Raw genomic sequence first — 18,642 nt, forward strand, 5'->3', positions numbered from 1 at the left:
TTCCATGCCGCTACCATGGGCAGGGACACCTTTCACTAGACCAGGGTTGAACACTAGACTGGGATTTGTACACTTCCAGGGATGCGGCAGCCACAGTTTCTCCGGGTACCCTGTGCCAGGGCCTCCCCACCCTCACAGTACAGACGTGCTGACCGGTCCGGCCCAGGCGGGCGCGCTGCTGTCGGGCTGCAGCGCGGACGGGGACCGGGACCGGGATCGGGGGAAGGATCGGGGTCAGGATCCGGGCCGGGATCGTGGCTGGGGCCGGGGCCAGGATCGGGATCGCTGCCGGCGGGCAGGGCGGATCCGCCCCTCTGGCCTTGCCCCCCCGTCCCCGCTCCGGCCATGGCGGCGCGGCTATGGCGGCTCTGCAACCTCCTCATGGCCGCCTTCTTTGGGCTGGCGGCCGCCGTGCAGGTGAGGCCGGGGTCGCCCGGGCTGGGGGCGGCTCCGATCCCGGCCCCTCCGGTCCCCTCCGTCTCCCCCGTCCCTCCCGCGGGGCGCGGCCCCGGCCGGGTCGGCGGCGGGGGCTCAGCGCGCTCCTCCCGCCGCAGGTGAACGACCCCGACGCGGGGCTGTGGACGGTGAGTCTGGACCGCCCTTCCCCTTCCTCTGCCCCCGAGCTGGGGTCGCCGCAGGAAACCCACTCACGGCTTCTAGCTGGAGAGCGAGCAGGCGCTGGGAAAACGATTTCTCTACTGCAGCGACGGCTGGAATCAGGCCATGCTTCCAGGATCTGCCATATTTCACCCCAGATCTGCACCTCGCCCTACACAGCATCGGTTCCCCGTGCGGAGCACCCCGAGCCGGCCCTGCACTCGCCTTGAGTCAGCCCCGGGACGCTCCCGCCGCTCAGCTCGGACTGGAGGGCAATGGGGACAGACCCCCTGCTCTGCCCGCCCTGTCTCGGGCACAGGAGCGGCCCGTGGCCCCCCGGCTGGGGGCGAGGGGCACCGTCTGTGTGTGTGACAAGAGCTGTTGGGTGGGCAGGGGCTGCCCCTGCGTGTCTCCGGCGGTGGAGCCCCGCTGACAGCGGCACCGAAGGGTGGGCAAAGCCCCCCACACAGGGGGGGAGGACCCTGTCAGAGCTTTTCCTGGGATATCAGGATTGAGGGAAAGGGCCCTGCAGTGACTGATCAGGCAGCCAGCATTTGGTAACTCAGGAGCTAAGGAACAAGGCTGGCACTCAGCTGATGGCCCGAGATTTTGGGTGGTGACGATTAAGAGGAGCACTCACAGTGCCCGAGGGAGAGGCACTGGTAGTTGCTCTGTGCCTCTGACAAACCGCTGTGAAGGGGAGAAGTATTGCTGTGGGCAGGCACTTCTGCTTCCTGACCTTGCTCAGTTTTGCTACAGAGTATACTTATATGTCACTAACAGGTTGTGTACTTAGTGCCAGCTGCCCTGACACTGCTCGTCAGCATCAACCCTTCAATAACAGGTATGATACTGGTGTGCAAAACAGAGTCTCTGTTCAGATTTTGCCCCAAAATGGTTGTTTGGTTGGTTGTTTGGTTTTTATTGATCCACAGATTAAAATCAGGCCATGTGGGAACATGTCCTACTATCTTTTGAAGGCAAAAGGTTATGGGACCCGCTTCTACAATAGCTGGTCGTTGGTTTAGTGCTGGTGGCTAGATGTGCTGCAGGTGAAGAGAAGAGCCCTGCAGAAAAGTCCGCTGCTGGGATGGCCTGCCTTTGCACCCCAATTCAGAAGCCTGGGAGCTTGCTCTGAACTTGGCTCTGGTATTGACCTTAGCACATTAATTCACTTTATTTCCTTGTTATAAATCTGTGGTTTTGCTTATCTACCTCATGCAAGAGCAGCTGAGCTCTGCACAGTCCTGTGAAAGCACTAAAAGTCTTGTTCAGTGCCAGGTATTGCAACTGCCCCACAGAGCACACAGGGAGCAATGGCAATGTTCAAAGGCTGCATTTCCGAGGGTGGATGCTACAGTGGCTAACGCCACTTCACATGATCAGAGAATCAGTCAGATCAGGAAGGATATTGAGGTGCTGGAGCAGGTCCAGAGAAGAGCAGTGAGGCTGGGGAAGGGTGTGGAGCACAAGTCCTGTGAGGAGCAGCTGAGGGAGCTGGGATTGTTTAGCTTGGAGAAGAGGAGACTCAGAGGAGACCTCCTCACTCTCTACAACTCCCTGACAGGAGGTTGTAGCCAAGTGGGTGTCAATCTCTTCTCCCAGGCAACCAGCAGTAGGACAAGAGGGCACCATCTTAAGCTGTGCCAGTGGAAGTTTAGGTTGGACATTAGGAAGAAAATTTTACAGAGAGAGTAATCAGACCTTGGAATGGGCTGCCCAGGGAGGTGGTGGAGTCACCGTCTCTAGAGGTGTTTAAGATGAGACTGGATGTGGCATCAGTGCCACCACCATGGCGGTGTTGGATCAAGAGTTGGACTTAATGATCTCTGAGGTCTTTTCCAACCCAGTTGATTCTATGATTCTATGGCCAGATTTGTTTCTGGACTCCAGAACGTAGTTAATTTTTTTTGTATTTTCATTCAGTAGAAATAATTTCAGAATAAGGCCATTTTATATACACAAAGTGACTGTATCTGTTCTGGATGAATACTTGTTTTGAATAGACTAAAATTGCATTTAACACCAAAAAAGAAAACCTTCAGGAGTGCATGCTGTTGTCACAAATGACACCATTGCAGGCATTCGCTACCTTAGGCATATAAAGTGGAAGCATCCATAAAGCAAAATCCCTGAGGGTTGGTTTGCTTGTGGTTTTGAACATTTCAGGGGAGGTTTATTATGTGTGATAGGTGTAGCTTCAACATAATGGCATTTGGCTTGTCAAGAGAATCTGCATGTTAAGCTCTCAAGTAGAGTTTTACCTGTGCCAAGATCTGTAGAAAATAAAGATTGTCATGACACAACTATTTTATAACTGGAGATTTATGTAAATACATCAAGGGATATTTGCCATTCAGGTCTGTGGAAGACCCAGATTCTGCCTGTGCTGAGCTGCAGTAAGTTCAGTCAAATGGGGAACTGATTACAGCGTTGGGTTACTCTGAGCTCTTGGGTCTTGGCAGCTCATCACCTTTAATGCTTGCCCAGAGGGGTCAATGCCCCAGAAAACCTGCTCTTAACTTTAGTTTTTTTGCTGTTGACATTGCTGAGATCAGGGAGAACTGTCAGTGTCATTTCTTACCTCCCCCTCAGGAGCCCCTGGAAAGGGACATGGAAAACCACAAGAACCTGTGGGCCATTCAGATATTTCTCATCATCTCTATTTATCTGTTTAAAAACATCAGTCCCCAGGTAGAGACGTCATCAGTGTTGCTCATCCTCATCAGGCAACACCTGAGGCAGAGTCTCCTCAGGGAGTGTGAAGTTAGATGCTCCCCACAGTGGTGGCTGCCTAGGGGCTAGGCCTCTCCCGGGCTCCCTTGGGCCCCTGGGGTCGTGCTGAGCACCTGGGTTTGGCTGTGAGCTCCAGAAAGGCTGTTCCTCCTGCTCAGGAGAACTTCCATTTGCCATACACCTTGTGATTTTTTTTTTTCCATGCACATTGAATGCTGCAGCCTGTTGTGTTTGCTGCAGAGAACAGGGAAGTTTTCACTGAGGTTCTGATGCCGAGAAGTTGCATTCCTAGGCGCAGTAGTATTTATTTTTCACAGCACTTTTTAGCAGATTTCCCTGGTCATAAAGATGCTGGCAATAATGACTTCTTCCTGCCTAAGGTGTGTGTGTTGAAGGCACCTTTTTTTAGCGACTCAATTGCTTTTAGATTTATAGGTTTACTTCATGCTTCATGGTAGTTGCTGACAGTGTATTCTTTTCCTCAGATAATGGTGTTTGGAGGACCCTGTGTGACTTTCATTCTGCTGGCTGCGTGGTTGGGACCATTGCCTTGGCTTGCTCTTTGTTTGCTTATGCTCAAGGAAACATTTTTCACGAAGAGGAAGGCAGGTAAACAGTGGGTTTTCTTTGCCCCTGCCCAAATCCAGCTCACCAGGCCATCTCCTCCTGGTGTCACCTTCCAAAACTTTATTTGCTGGGCTGTTGCAGTGACTGCTGTTGGTCCAGAGGAATCAGATCAAAGAGAAGGGACCATAATGCTCCAAACCAGTGATTCCTTGGACTCAGGGAGAGTGAACAGTCATTGCTTGCCTGATTGTGGCAGGTAGATTTATCTGGGGGCAGTTCTGGCTTTCAAAGTCCAGAACACAAGAACAGCTTTGCGCTCTCTTGCTGGAGCTGCAGGAATGGTAATTAACGTTACAAAAACTCTTGAGGTGATACCATATGCATGTTTATCTGGCATGGGCTGCTGAGTCCTCCAAACTGCCAGAGATTGAGGAGGAGGGAGGATTTCTCACCTGACATTTGGGTGTTGCCTAAAGTAGGTGCTTGTACTGTATTGAGGTGAAGCCCTGGCAGCTGTTCATGGTCTAGAAAACTGGGTTGCTGTTTGCACTGTGTTAATTAGAGAAATGTGCTGTGGAACTTAAGTCTAGCAGTGGAGCAAAAAGTGGAGGCAGGAATTTCTGCAGCTGTTTAGCCAGGTCATGTCTGTAGATTTGTGATGCAAAGTTACTCCTTGTAAATACCTTTATAATTATAATGCTAGTAAAATATGCTGAACTTCTCCAAAGGAGCAGCTGCTACTCCACTTGTTTTGGAGGTAACATTTGTATTCTCTGAACACAGACATCTGCTTGTATTATTTTCTGATCTATTTTTCATTTGGCTTTTCAGAGAGTTGTTTGGTCTGGTAATTATTACAATATGGATGAGTCTTTGTCGCAGTTCAGCAAAGTAAGTTTTATTTTCTCCTTTTTTTAAATCCATTCCTATGTTCACACTTAGTGACTAGGTCCTTGAAAACACATAGTTGATTTTGGCAGCTTGTTTTTCTGTTTCATGTCACCCTCTGAACCTTTCAGATGCCCAAGCAGTAGCAGCTGGTGCTACAGTCTGGAGGATCTCACACAGATAGAAGTCAGGGTGGGAGGAAATGTAAGGCTACATGAAACATTTTTTTCTGCTCCCCTGCCATAATGGGGACACTTTCTCTTTGTATAAGATGCTTTTTTTTATTCCAACTTGGTTTTGTAGCCTGAGTTGTCAGAAAATTATTTTCTGCTGGCACATGGTGCCTCTCCAGTAAAGGATTCTGCTGATGCATCCACAGTAGCCACATTAAAGTGGCTAAAGGCTCCCTGCTGTCTTTCCAGCTACAGGCAGATGTGACTGTTCCATAGCAGTTGTAGCAGTGGCCACAAAGGCCAAAGACATCCTGGCTTGTACCAGCCATAGTGTGGCAGCAGGACCAGGGCAGTGCCTGTCCCTGTGCTGGCACTGCTGAGGCACCTCCAATCCTGAGGGCAGTTCTGGGCCCCTCAGACAAGACATTGAGGGGCTGGAGTGTGTCCAGAGAAGGGAACAGAGCTGGGGAAGGGTCTGGAGCACAAAGAGGAGCTGAGGGAGCTGGGGGGGCTCAGCCTAGGGGAAGGGAGGCTCGGGGGGACTTTCTTGCTCTTTGCAACTCCCTGACAGGAGGGGGGAGCCGGGGGAGATTCGGACTCTGCTCCCAGGGAACAAGGGACAGGACAAGAGAAAATGACTTCAGGTTGCACCAGAGGAAGTTCAGGTTGCATACTCTTCTCTGGAAGAGTAGTCAGGCATTGGATGGGGCTGCCCAGGTGGTAGAGTCATCATTCCTGGAAGTGTTCAAAAAACGACTGGCACTTGACAATAGGGTTTAGTGGGCATGGTGGTATGTGGTACAAGGTTGGACTTGATGATCTTGGAGGTCTTTTTCAACCTTAACAATTCTGATTTGATGTAGCTCTGTTGCACTTGTTCCTTTATAGGAATCCTCTGGGAGGAGTTTGCTTGGCCGCTGCAGTCGTGGTCGCCCTCTTCCCCTTTGCTTCATGGCTGTACATTTATGTGAACAAAGAGCTGCGAGCGGCTTGGCCAGAGCACTGCAAAACAGTGATTTAACTGGGTGGGAGAAAGTCTAAACATTCTGATTGTACTTGCCTTTGCTTTTGGTGATTAATGAAAGATTAGTGTCAGTTTGATAGGATACAAGAATGCCTGGCTACTTCTAGCAGTACCATTTGAGTTGTGGTAAAAAGTTGAGGAACACTGTCAAATCTGAATGGGGAATTTTTCTGTGGAAACTGTTGTTCAACTGGCTGCTTCCTACATTTCCAAAGCACTGTTGATCTAATGTGTTCTAATGGTATATATCCTGGCATCCCTGGATCACTCTCTAACCACCTCGTACTTTGGGAAATCTACTGTTCTGTAACATAAGGGACAAGTAAAGCAAACACTGTTTCAATATATGACTATTTACAGCCATAGAACTTCCAAATACCTGCCTGGATAATCCATTTGAGACTAACTGTGAATTGAGCAGTCTGTATTTCCATTCCTGTGCTAAAATGATATATAGAATATATTTGAAAAATTATTTTTGCTATTAACTGAAAATCACTAGTTTTGCAGAATAATAAACACTATTTTTCTAAAGAAAACTCAACAAAAGCCTCCATATAGTTTATTTTTTGGGAGATGTGTACTTGAGCCTGCCACTAGCAGATGTGGGCACCATCACAACTCTGCTGGCACTGTCACAGCTCTGCTGCTCACTGGCTTTTTCCTGGAAAGCAGGACCCAAGCAGCAGCCCAGCGGCAGTAAGCATGTCCCGCTGCTCATCCTGGAGAAGGAAGCACAGGTGGATACACTGGACATATGAGCTGGGTGGGACAGAGCCAGCACAGGTCCAGGTGCAGCACAAGAACACCTTTAGACCCGTGTCAGGGCTCCTTCCCTCAGCACTGCTGCAGGAGGTCACAGTTGTGCACACACAGGTCCCTGCCAGTGTATCTGCACCATTCCCTGCTGTAGCACAGATGGTTTCCCTTCTCTTTAGGCTTAGCCTTTTCTGGGGATTACTTTAGTCTTTTAAAGCAATGTTGGAAAGCTGCATTAGGCTACAGGGTGGGTGTATTCTGCCAGACATGAGACATTACTGCCTTATGATGTTCACAGAAAATAAATACGTTGAAATGCGGCTGGGCAGGTACAACTCTGCATGCTTTAATGCTCACCGAGAGAATAACGGTGGGTGGTTTTTTGAAAATATTCATAATATGGTTTGCATCTTTTCACAGTAACAAATCCAGTCTGGATTAGGTGTTTCAAGTCAACATTCTGCATTCAACATTTCAATTACTGGCCTTCTCTATTTTCCACAAAGAAATCAGGTCTGTTTCCTTACAGAAAGGTAATTTCTAAAATCCTGTATCCTGAGCTAAAGCAATAGGGATCAGCCATGCACCTTTCTACAAGCAAACAGTAAGCTGAATCCCCTACGTTTTTATCCCGAGTCCTTCCTGAAGAGCAATCTGTATTTACTTGGCATTTCAGAATTGCATAACTCTGTCTGCAATTCTGCCCCTTCCCTTTAGTATCATTTTATCTTCGTAGACATAAATAGTCCCAAAAGCATTGCTTTCCGGGGGCGTTTCGATCACCCCCTCCAAGGTCAGGTGATGAACTCCATGGGAGTCCAGGCAATATCCCCCATCGTGCAGGTGCCCCGCGAGGACACAGACCACGCACCGGTGGGAGTGGATGACAGACAGGGCAGCTTCGTAATTCCAGGCCAGGCACACCCTGTCTGAAGCATCCGGGTGAATGGGCAGGTGACCTGCAGTTGAGAAGGAAAAAACCAGGAGAGTTAAACTGTAACAAAGTCTGTCTCATTGCTGTGAAGCTCAGCCAACCATGTGCAGAAAGCTCCCCCCAGTATGGACATGGTCTGTCCTGCTCCTTCACAGGTTACATCTGTATCTTAAGGGAGCTCCAAAGCTGCTACACGTTTTCCTCAACTCACATACACCAGCTGTTCCCCGTATATATCCCTGGGAATATATACCCCCCTCAAATATAGGAGTTGAAACTAGATGATCTTTAAGGGCCCTTCCAACCTAAACAATTCTGTGATTGTATGATATATCCCCCATATCCACCTACCCATAACTACAACTTTTTCTTGGTTTTCATCAGAGAACTTGAGGACTTCATCGAACCAGTTCAGCTGGGCTTGGCTAAATCCTCCATTAAATGCTACAAACTGAGGTTCTTTGAGCCCTACAATGAAGAAGAAGGTTAGGCACAGGTGCATACACCTCCCACAGCTCCTCTATTTGCCTTATGTAAATCTGCTTACAATAGATGGTTTATTCTTATAACTTGCGGGATTTTTTTTTTGCTTTCCTTGGATCAAAACTCCAGCGTCCTTGGACAAACGAGAAGTGTTTTGTTAGTGTTTTCAGGGGGTTTGGTCACACTGCATGCACAGCGTTTCCGCTCTTGGGTGTCTCCCCCGGCATGGGATGCAGTGGGCACAAGTCGGCGCTCTGCAACAGCCCCTTCACCAACAGCTACCCGTGTTCTGATACTGTGGGGCACAGAGCACAACACAGACCCTTCCCACGGGTAAGGGGGAGCATCTCCCGTGCCCGCCTAAGGCCGCACTGACCGCAGGGAGGAGGAGGAGGAGGTTGGCAGCCCTGGGGCACCCCCCCGAGCCCCGCTGCCAGCCCCGGGAGCTGCTCCGCCCGCGCTCCTGCCGTGCCGGGTGTACCTGCGGGGCTGTTGAGGTCCTCGTTGGTGTTTTTCTCCCGCAGCAGCCGCAGGGACTCCTCGTAGCGGGGGCTGTCGGGGTCCCTGCCCAGGACGCTCAGGTCGTAGGCGTCGAGCACGACGAGGCGGAGCCGCGCGGCCGGGCTGCAGTGATAGGCCTGGCACAGCCCGTCCGGGGGCCCGGCCGCGCCCCCCGCGGGGCGGCTGCACAGCCCGCTCTGCGCCAGCCGGGCCCGGCTGAAGTTGTAGAACTCGTGGTTGCCCCACGCGTGGTGCACCGGCACCGGCAGCCGCCCCAGGGCCTCCAGCACCTGCCGCAGGGCGCCCTCGGCCTCGCCGCGCCGGGCGTTCAGCCCGTCGATGCTGTCGCCCAGCTGCAGCACGAAGTCGATCGGCGGGCTCTCGGCGGCCCAGGCCCGCACCGCGTCCCGCAGCAGGCGCAGGCTGTGCCGGTAGTAGCGCCTCCGGCTGCCGCCGAAGTCGTGCCCATCGTCCGCGTCCGCGAACTGGATGTCGGCGATGACCCCGAAAGCGACGCGCGGCACCGCCTCCATGGCGGCCGCGGGCGGGGCGGAAGGGGCGGGGCGGAATGGCGGGGCTCATGGCGCTGTGGCGGCTCGGCGGGGCCGTGCGCCGGGGCCGAGTCGCGCTGGGGCCGCTGCCGGGCCCGGCCGGGCGGGTCCAGGCGGGGCTGCCCGCGCCCCGCAGCCGCCCGTTCTCGCAGCTGCCGCCGGGCAGCGGCCGCCGGGCGGGCGGGCAGAGGCGGGTGAGTGAGGGAGGGAGGGAGGGAGGGCCGTGGGCAGGGGGCGCGGGCCGGCCCTGCCCCTCCGCGCTCATTGAACTCCTGTCCCCGCAGCTCGTGTCGTGGCGGTCGCTGGCGGCCACCGCCGTGCTGGGCGGGGGGCTGCTGGTCGGCATGAAGGCGGTGAAGAGGCGCAAGGAGCAGAGTGAGTGCGAGCGATGGAGGAGCAGCGGCGGGGCCGCGTCTCGTGTTCAGATGATGTATTTTTTGTACTCAGGCGATGTATTTTTTACAGTCAGGTGTATTTTATCCGCTCAGGCATCGCTCGGTATCACAGCTTTGCAGAGGGTCACTCTGTGCCTGTGTGTACGGAAGTGCCGTGGAAAATTTTCAAAAATTAAAAGCAAAATTCAGCGTTTGAAAGTTCTGAGGTTAGAATAGTTGTGTTTGGCTGCATGCGCTGTGCCAGGCGATGCAGCTCAGACAGGGAGCTGGGTGTTGTGGGCACATTGGGTTCCCTCTGTGAGGCACATGAGCTTTGCCCTCTCCTACAGGAAATGCCCACACCTTTCCTTTTCATGGATTTACTGTTGGAAACGGAGATATTGCAGCTCTTAGGGTATGTTCAGCTTGCAAAGGATGCTGTTTTTTCCTATTTCCCACCAGGCCAAGTGGGAAATCCCTTTTCTCTCTTTATCCTCCCTTTCTTTTTAAACAAAAATGCAATCAGATAACAATAAAGAAAGATATTCTGTTTCAGAGGAATTTAGTGCTTATATTTGATTTTGTACAAAAGGAATGCTTTTTGGAAGCCATGGGCACATTGGGTTCCACGTGACAGGTGTTGGTGGATCTTGACCTGGCAATGCCCTGCCCATGACCCAGTGTGGTGCCTGACTTGGCTGCTTCCAAGGCTCACTGGGGAAGCAGCAGGGATTGTGACATGGATGTGTTTGATCTCCTCTTGTGTTTTGTAGAGCTAGAGAAGGAACGAAACCGAAGCATTGGGAAGCCACTGCTGGGAGGGCCCTTCTCGCTTGTGAGCCACGAGGGGCAGCCCAGAACCAGCAAGGACTACATGGGCCAGTGGGTGCTGATCTACTTTGGCTTCACTCACTGCCCTGACGTCTGTCCCGATGAACTGGAGAAAATGATTGCAGTGGTAGATGAAATTGGTATGAGAATTCAGGGAATTCAGTGGGTGTAGAGGTCCTGTTTATGGGAGGGTCAGGTTTGTTCTTATGAAATGTCACAAATGGTGATAACTGATGATCTTCTTTAAAAAATGCTGTTGGCTGCTATTCAGTAGTTGAATTAAATGCTAAATGATCCATAGATCAATCTGCCTGTCACTAGGGTCTAACATGACAGCACTGGTCTTTCCATAACAGGAGACTTGGGAATAAAACATGGTGGTGGCAGATCACAGGGAATGCACTGCATTATGTTTTTGCCAAGAAGTGACTGTGAGGTGTGTTAGGATTTTTTTCCTTCTATTTTATTCATCCTGAGAACAAATCTCTGTGAGGGTCTCTCCTGAAGCAGAATGGCTGTGGAATGAAGGGAGGGGGAAGGCCGTGTGTTATGAGTTTCTCAGCCTGCAGGCCCTGAAGAATTATGGGGCAGGGATAGTGGTAAACCTAGCAAGTGGGAAAACAGACAAAAGCGAAAGAAATACAGCCAAGGCTTTGGCTGGAACATGAGGGAAAGAGCCTGAGTTGTGTCTTCACATTTCCTCCTGTTCCCCCATCCCAGCATGCTTCCCTTGCTTGCCACTGTGCTTCCAAATGTGCATCACACCAGCACATCTTCTGCAGCACAACCAGTCTGTCATCCCTCCTGAGCAGGGCAGGGGCTCGGGAGCGGGAGGACTGGAAGCTCCCAGCACAGACACAGAGCATTGCGTCTCATAGCATTTGAATCATTCACAAATTATATAGATTAAGCTCCACAAAATGGCCTTTTTAGTTCCTTAGGGTGGGCTTGGCCTGATGTTACTTGGCTGTGAGTTTGTTTGAAGGGAGATGAAAAATGATTTCTGGTTTTGTAAAATAAACAATAATTGTTAATGCCACAGAACAAATTCCATCTTTGCCTAATCTGACCCCACTCTTCATCACCATCGATCCTGAGAGGGACAACCAAGAAGCCATTGCCAAATATGTTAAAGGTATTACTGCTTTCTTTCTCTGTGTCTCATACCATGTAATACATACCATGTAAAAAAGGAGCCTCTTGAAGGGATTCTTTTCACTAAAATGTGTGCGTCTTGTTTCTGTCTAGAATTTTCTCCAAAGCTGGTCGGGTTGACTGGTACCAGGGCACAGATTGACCAAGTGGCTAAAGCTTATCGTGTGTACTACAGCGAGGGCCCCAAGGATGAGGACAACGACTACATAGTAAGTAAGAGTAGGGCCTTTGCCTACTGAAAGATTGTGGATAAGAGCAGCATATAGATTTTAAAACCAGCTGTTGGATCTGTACTGAAGTCCGAGGTGACAGAGCCCTTGTTGCACTGACCTGTTAAGCTGTTTGTCTCAGTCAGAACCAAAGTGTCCTCTTACAAGCTCAGAACCTCACTGAAGCGTGTTCAAAACATGTCCCAGCCCAGGCCTGCAGACAGTAGCACAGGAACTAGTAAGGCTGGCAGTTAGTTCAGTGTAATGTGTTTGACTGGCTGCTTTCGTGTGTGCTCCAAAGAGAAAATGGAACTGGGAAATTAAGGTGTCTTAGTTTAACAAGATTACAACTTAGAAATTAAGAAACTTCAGGTGGAAGTGTGGAAAAGGAAAAGAACAGCTTTTTATTAACAAAATCTGAATAAACAACAAATGATGCAATCAAAAACTTTCAGAAGAAACAAAACAAAGTCCCAATTTTCTTGGGAGGGGGAGAAACCTGCAGCAACCCGGGGAAGGGGAAGTAGGGGGGAAACTGAAGGCAAAATGTCCTAGGAGCAGAAACAGATGGGTGGGGGGAAACGGGACCCTAGGAAAAAATTCCGACATCTCTTTTCAAACCTATGACATAAGGAAATAGGAAGTAGGAGAAATGAGAAGTAAAAGTGAGTAAGAACTCATTCTCTGCCAAACTGACACCAAGGAATGGAGTCTTCCTGGCAAGAGACTTGGATATCTCCCTGCAAATACTGTGGGCATCTTCTTCCTGTGACAAACAACCTGCAAGAGAGAGCGTGTTCATTAATGGTGAATTAAGTGGGAATAAAATACATAAGTAACAGTGTGAAGGAAGAAAATGAGGTTTAAGTGAGGCTGAACTGGGTAGTCAAACTTCCGTCTCTGGAACGGACAGGACTGGTTATAGGGCTCTGAGCTGCTGCCAAGACCTTCCTGTCTTGCCAAATTCTGAGCAAGCTGGAAGAGTAAAGCAAGTACAGGTGATAGGAGGAGTGAGGTTACATCTTACATGATCTGCCTTGTTCTTCATTACAAGAACTGAGGACATCAGAAGAAACTAAAAACAGGTTCAAAAGGAAAGGTAATGATTCTCATTGCAGTGGGCACATGAGGAGTGGAATCCCTTGGTACAGATGCAAATGGTGGAAGTCCGCAGGGAGACTTGTTCTTAGTCTTTGGAAAAAACAATCTTTTGAGGGTTATGACATGCACAGAAATCTTGTGTAGTTCAGGAAGTCTGTGAGATGACAGTGTTTGGAAACTGGGAGGTAATAGAGGAGGAAGGTAACATTTTTGGTGCTGATTTTATACTCTTTCTTTAAAGCAACTGTTGTTGGCCACTGTTTGGGGTGAGATGCTGAGGCAAATTGAATTTGGTCTAATTCAGTATTGTTGATTCTTAATCTGTCTTAAAACCACCTGACTCCCGCAAAAAAAATATCCAAAAAGATTGGGGGAGCAAAAAAAGTGGTGCATGGAAAGAAGGAGCAAGAGCAACACATGATCTCAGTGAAGGGAAGATGAAATCACTGGTGATGTCCACTGCTCTGCATCACTGAGGTGGGAGATCAATAGCTTGTTTTCACTTGAAATGGCAACTGGAAAGATACAGAAGCCTGTGACTAAGATACTGTATTTGAATGGAGAAACTGAAATGCCAACTTAAATCAATATGAAATCAATCTAAAGATGCTGCCTAATATCAGACTTTTAGAAGGGGGCTTGTGGGAATGCAACAACAGGTTATAGGAACAGGATTGGCAAAGGATGCTTGCTCAGGAGAGGGAAAGAACTCCATAGAACCTGACACTAAATAAGTGAACTGAAGTTGAGGAGAGCTGATGGAAAGAGGCCAGCAAAGCTGAATGAGTGCTGGTACTTAGCAAGTGAACTACATGTGGATTCTATGGAAGCACACCTGGATCCTGGCATGGCCATGAAGGGACAATATGGGGGTTCAGCCAAGAAGAATAACTCCATGGATGACAGCAGCTTGGAGGGAGGCTGGAGGGTGACACTGGGCATAGGGGAAGGGATTCAGGATCCTGGAGGGGACCACTGCTCTGTGTTAGGGCTGCGAGTCTGAGAGGAGGGAAGGGCAGCAAGGAAGAAAGGCCAGTGAACTGGAAGTAGGAGAGTAGCCTAGGAGCCCCAGACGTGGTGCCAGGGAGGAAGAGTATATCTACATCTCCCCAGGATTCTTCATAGGCTCTTGGGTTTTGGCTCTGCATGCTCAGGGCAGGGGACACAGGACTCAGGAACAGAGTGCAAACAGGATAGTGGCAACAGCAGGCCTGGGAGGGAGAGCTGGAGGCTGGTCTTGTGCCTACCTGAGACAGATCCAGGTAATTTATACTCTGTCAGTTCTTCCAGTAAGGTTTTTTCCTCCTTATGTCTTGCCTGCACCTGTGTTCCCAGCTGATGATGGAGTCTGATGTCTGTGCAGGAGTGGCCTCTCTGTCGTCTGCTGTGGAGTAGGGAAGAGGAACCAGTCCGCTGCAGCATTTTCTGCTTGTTTTGACTTGAAAAGAACATTGAGATGAGCATTTAGAAACTATAGTTTCTATTTTAATTTTTCAAGTACTACTTCAATATTACTAGTTCCTATTTAATGATCTCAATTCTGTAATTATCAATACCAGAATATCCAATTTATATGTTTTAGTCTGCAATTCACAAGATTTGAAACTCAAATTGTGACCTTCAGAACACGCAGTGGGAACAGTGCAGGCTTCAGGCAGGCAGAGACTGAAAAACTGTTTTTTGCACCCAAACTACCCAGGGAGTTAAGATGTTCTGAGCAGGCAACCTGATTTTTCAAATTTTTTTTATGCTAGCTTCCATTGGAAGGATCTAAATTGTGATTTATCTTGCTTAAGACAAATTGTCTCCTTCAACTTGATTTTTTGATCTGATCTTGGGAATTTGAAACTGGAGTAAAATATCTGAATTAAACCCAAGTCAGTGCACAGGTGTGTTTCAGTCCCCAGCAATCACAGGTTCGTGGCCTCCATCGCCACTACTTTGTGTCTTTGCTGATAAAGGTGTGGTCACAGCTGGGTGCAGGCAGTGTTTGCAGTGGCATTTAAATAAATGTACTGTGGAGTTAATGAGGGCATTTGGTGTGTTCAGCTGGAGGAGACTGAGGGGAGACTTCATTGCAGTTCCAACTTCCTGGGCAGGGGCAGAGGAGGGGCAGGGACTGAGCTCTGCTCTGGGGGGACCAGGGACAGCAGCCAGGGAATGGCTGGAGCTGTGTCAGGGCAGGCTCAGGTTGGATCTCAGCCAAAGGTTCTTCCCCCAGAGGCTGGTTGGGCACTGCCCAGGCTCCCCAGGGCAGTGGGTACAGCCCCAAGGCTGCCAGAGCTCAGGGAGGGTTTGGCTGATCCTCTGGGGCACAGGGGGTGACTCTTGGGGATGGGCCTGGGCAGGGCTGAGGATTGGACTCAATGATCCTTGGGGGTCACTTCCAACTTGGTGTATTCTGTAATTTTGGTATAAATCCAGTGGGAGTGCCCAGGACATCCGTGTGTGAGGGTGTCTCAGGGCCGGCAGGGGGGGCCCCTACCCCGCTTGTTCCTGTGTCCCGTGGCCACTCCTGGCTCCGCTCTCCTACCCTGGTGAGGTGCTGCATCCTGCTGTTTGCTGACAGTGAGCTTGGTTTAATACAATACTCCTATTTATATTGCATTTACATTCTGTTAGCAGCAGGAGCTTGAATACCTTGTGAGCATCATGGAGCATCATGAGAAGTAGAGGGAAACTGGGAGAAGACCATCAGCCTCAGGTTTGCAGGAAGGGGCCCCCGCTTAGACAAGACTTGTCTGCTGAAAGTATTTCTGCACACATTCTGAGGGTGCAACGAGTTTTCTCTGTTTATTTTATTGGGTAAAACCAGCAGAGATCACTGAGGTGATCATAGAATCATGGATCTATGATCCTGAGTTGGAAGGGACCCACGAGGATCAGTGAGTCCAACTCCTGGCCCTGCACAGACACCCCAGCAATCCCAGCATGTGCCTGAGAGAAGAGAAGCAGTGATGCTGAGGTTTTCCTTGTCTTGCTTTACCTTCTTGTGAAGAAGTTTGCAGCTGCCGAAGGCTGAACTAGACACTGTTGCTGCTGACAGAGATGTGCAGGATGTTCCAATATTTAAACGGTGGCTACAAAGAAGATGGAAGCTCCCTTTTCTCGGGGAGTCATGCGGAAAAGACAAGGCACAATAGGTACAAGTTACTCGTGGGGAGATTCCAACTGGACACGAGGAAAAATTTTCAGAATGAAGACAATCAGCCATTGGAATAATCTCCCCCGGGAAGTGGCAGTTTTCCAACATTGGATATGTTTAAAATTTGGCTTGACAGGGTCCTGGGCCATCTTGTCCAGGCTGTATTTTTGCCAAGAGAGATTGGATCAGATGATCCATGAGGTCCCTTCTGACCTGGTGGTGTGTGATTCTGTAATCTCTTACCAAAGCTGTGTTGTGCTCTCTTGCAGGTGGATCACACAATAATAATGTACCTCCTCGGGCCTGATGGTGACTTTGTGGACTATTATGGCCAGAATAAGAGGAGCACTGAGATTTCAGCTTCTATTGCTGCACACATGAGAAAATACAGATCCTAAAACACAAGGTCTTCAAAGATTCCTGTGAACATCACCTGTGGGTTTGGCTGTGGTTGGACACTGGCATTAAAGCAGAAGCACACAAGTGTAACATCCTATCACAACACTTCCAAACAAGAAAGGCAATCCTGTTTCTGCAAATTACCATTTCCAAAGATCTCTGCAGAGCCTTCCCCGTGGATATTATTTGCAGCAAGATCTAGGCTACCAAGTGAAATTTGGGACTTCTCTGAAACATTGTTGGGAGCAAAAAATGGAAAGCACTTTTCATTTGGGAAGAATGTGTGTGCTGCTGGTAAAATTAACTGGTATCTCTTGCCAAGACACCAGCAAAGGACGGTCACTGCAGGAGGATTGCTTGGTGAAAAGCCATGGGGCCATGGCATTCTCAGAGGAGCTCTGCCCTCTGGTTTTTCTGTACTGTCTTGCCTTCTGGGAGAGGCAGTTGCACTATTAAAAGCAGGAGAGCCTTAAGAGTGCTCCTTTATTCAGGTTAAGAAGGTGAAGAGCATGGAAAGCACCGGCAGCTTCCATGCGTGAGACCAGCCCGGTAGTGTGCCTGATCTCTTCATCTGAATGCAGAAATGAAAGGGGTTTTTCTGATGATTTTTCCAGGTGAACACTGTTCACTTATAAGGAAAAGAGAAATGGGTTGCAAATAGGTTTTTCTTCTGGTGTAGATGACTGTGTGCACAGTTGCTCTGCTTGTGCTGAGCAGGGAAGTAGGAGGGTGGAGGGGGCTGTGTCCATGCAGAGGGCTGGCAATCAGATGCATTTTATGCAGTGCAGCATTTAAAAATAAAGATTTCTTTGTATAGGCAATATATGTTCTTCTTTCCTTAGTTAGATTTGACTAGGATATCATCAGAACTTTGTATGCCGGTCAAGCTTCATGTTCTTGCTGTGTTTTCCCTCTTTTTAGAAAGCAGCCTTTATTTCTAGTTGTGCACACCAGAAGCCTAAGGTGCTTTTTTAAGGCAGCTGAACCCCACAGAATGGCCCATAGGAGACAAACCAGAAGAGTTCTTGGTGTGAGTCCCAGAGTGTCTTAGACTGAACACAAGTGTTCCTGCAGGTAGCACTGGTGTTCTGAGTGTGGGAGAGAACATTCCTGTCCGAGGGAAGGTCTATGGAAAATTTCTGTCTTTCCAAAATTTTGAAAAGTAGTAAACTTGACCTGTTCCAGAGCAATTCTAAACCACAATTGAGGAGTGCAGGCCCACATCAACTGCCCTGTACTGTGGTGCCTCCTGAGAGTGTCTGGAATGTTGCTGTGATAGAGTATGTCTCACACGGAGTTCTTCTCGTAAAGGTCTCTCAAGGAAGGAAGATTCCCGAAGTTCCAAGATAGGATATTTTTTTCTTTTCCTCTCAAATACTACATAGTTTAAAGAAGGGTTTTTCTTTTAAAGCAAGATTATTTTTTTTTTATCAGTTTACAGTGGGAGTTTTGAAAAGTGTCCTGGTAGGCTTAACCTCAACAGCTGAAAAGGAAATTAGTTTTTATTTTTCCTCTTTGTGCTGGCTGGGTTGATTGCAGTAGGCGATAGGAGTGGTTCCAAAGGAAATTTCACACTTGAGTCTTCTATCAATAAGAAGGTGCGTCAAGTCCAATGTGTTATCAATGGTATTAGTGTCTGTGATAAGTGGTACCCTGGCAATAATGATTTTGTTTTCCTGGATGGGTTGCAAGTGTCAGCATTGTTTCAAAAAAGCCTTTCCTTGCTGTTTGTTTTTCCCCACAATCCTGGAGGTAACTAATTCTCAAAACTTCCCTTACAGAGCTGACTTTTGGCACCTCTTGGTCCTGCATTTCCATGTGCAGGTGCTTGTGCACCAGTTTGTTTTGAAACAAGACAGGCCATGGCTTGACCTGCTGCTGATAATCCTGTGGAAGCTGGGCTGGAGACCTCTGGAGCTCCACCAGGACAGAGTAGAGGGGCAAAATCCCCTCCCTTGACCTGCTAGCCATGCTTCCCTTGATGCAGCCCAGGGTATGGTTAGCTTTCTGGGCTCCCAGTGAACATTACTGGGAATGCTGAGCTTTCTGTCAACCAATGTGCATCCAATATTGATGTAGGAGACATGATGGGAGTGGGACTAAGCAATGGAGCAGCTGATCCAGGAGGACACTTTGTTTGCCTCTTTAAAGTCTGTTTGTGCTTCTCCTAATTATTCCCAAGCACTTAAGATAGCCTGTGGAGGAAAGATGGATT

General features: G+C 49.2%; 3 protein-coding genes across 3 annotated transcripts; 2 read left to right on the top strand and 1 right to left on the bottom strand.

The window, feature by feature from the left end:
* Window positions 1-278: 278 nt before the first annotated feature.
* On the top strand, window positions 279-6,529 carry TMEM220 (transmembrane protein 220). Its single transcript, XM_027666467.1, has 6 exons — window positions 279-417; window positions 555-584; window positions 1,381-1,441; window positions 3,819-3,942; window positions 4,732-4,791; window positions 5,850-6,529. The coding sequence occupies exons 1-6, from the start codon at window positions 346-348 to the stop codon at window positions 5,980-5,982; spliced, it is 480 nt and encodes a 159-aa protein (XP_027522268.1). The 5' UTR covers window positions 279-345; the 3' UTR covers window positions 5,983-6,529.
* A 531-nt stretch (window positions 6,530-7,060) lies between these two features.
* On the bottom strand, window positions 7,061-9,234 carry ADPRM (ADP-ribose/CDP-alcohol diphosphatase, manganese dependent). The gene is made up of 3 exons (XM_027666465.1): window positions 8,643-9,234; window positions 8,030-8,146; window positions 7,061-7,703 (listed from the first exon to the last, which is right to left on the bottom strand). The coding sequence occupies exons 1-3, from the start codon at window positions 9,193-9,195 to the stop codon at window positions 7,417-7,419; spliced, it is 957 nt and encodes a 318-aa protein (XP_027522266.1). The 5' UTR covers window positions 9,196-9,234; the 3' UTR covers window positions 7,061-7,416.
* Window positions 9,235-9,389: 155 nt separating this feature from the next.
* LOC113958313 (protein SCO1 homolog, mitochondrial) lies at window positions 9,390-17,248 on the top strand. The gene is made up of 6 exons (XM_027666469.1): window positions 9,390-9,407; window positions 9,498-9,588; window positions 10,361-10,558; window positions 11,461-11,553; window positions 11,667-11,782; window positions 16,298-17,248. Exons 2-6 carry the CDS (start codon window positions 9,558-9,560, stop codon window positions 16,424-16,426), a joined length of 567 nt encoding a protein of 188 aa, XP_027522270.1. The 5' UTR covers window positions 9,390-9,407; window positions 9,498-9,557; the 3' UTR covers window positions 16,427-17,248.
* The last annotated feature ends 1,394 nt before the right edge of the window (window positions 17,249-18,642 follow it).

The sequence above is a fragment of the Corapipo altera genome, unplaced genomic scaffold (assembly GCF_003945725.1).
Source record: "Corapipo altera isolate COAL_440 unplaced genomic scaffold, ASM394572v1 103, whole genome shotgun sequence".
In the NCBI taxonomy this organism is placed as follows: Eukaryota; Metazoa; Chordata; class Aves; order Passeriformes; family Pipridae; genus Corapipo; species Corapipo altera.

Excerpts from the sequence above, each read along its gene's own strand:
- LOC113958313 (XM_027666469.1), top strand. The coding sequence starts at position 9,558 with ATGAAGGCGGTGAAGAGGCGCAAGGAGCAGA. Across the intron at positions 9,589-10,360 it reads GAAGAGGCGCAAGGAGCAGA|AGCTAGAGAAGGAACGAAAC; the intron begins GTGAGTGCGAGC and ends TGTGTTTTGTAG. Across the intron at positions 10,559-11,460 it reads TGCAGTGGTAGATGAAATTG|AACAAATTCCATCTTTGCCT; the intron begins GTATGAGAATTC and ends TTAATGCCACAG.
- TMEM220 (XM_027666467.1), top strand. The coding sequence starts at position 346 with ATGGCGGCGCGGCTATGGCGGCTCTGCAACCTCCTCATGGCCGCCTTC. Across the intron at positions 418-554 it reads GGCTGGCGGCCGCCGTGCAG|GTGAACGACCCCGACGCGGG; the intron begins GTGAGGCCGGGG and ends CTCCCGCCGCAG. Across the intron at positions 3,943-4,731 it reads TTTCACGAAGAGGAAGGCAG|AGAGTTGTTTGGTCTGGTAA; the intron begins GTAAACAGTGGG and ends TTGGCTTTTCAG.
- ADPRM (XM_027666465.1), bottom strand. The coding sequence starts at position 9,195 with ATGGAGGCGGTGCCGCGCGTCGCTTTCGGGGTCATCGCCGACATCCAG. Across the intron at positions 8,147-8,642 it reads GGACCTCAACAGCCCCGCAG|GGCTCAAAGAACCTCAGTTT; the intron begins GTACACCCGGCA and ends TCTTCATTGTAG. Across the intron at positions 7,704-8,029 it reads AGAAAAAGTTGTAGTTATGG|GTCACCTGCCCATTCACCCG; the intron begins GTAGGTGGATAT and ends TCTCAACTGCAG.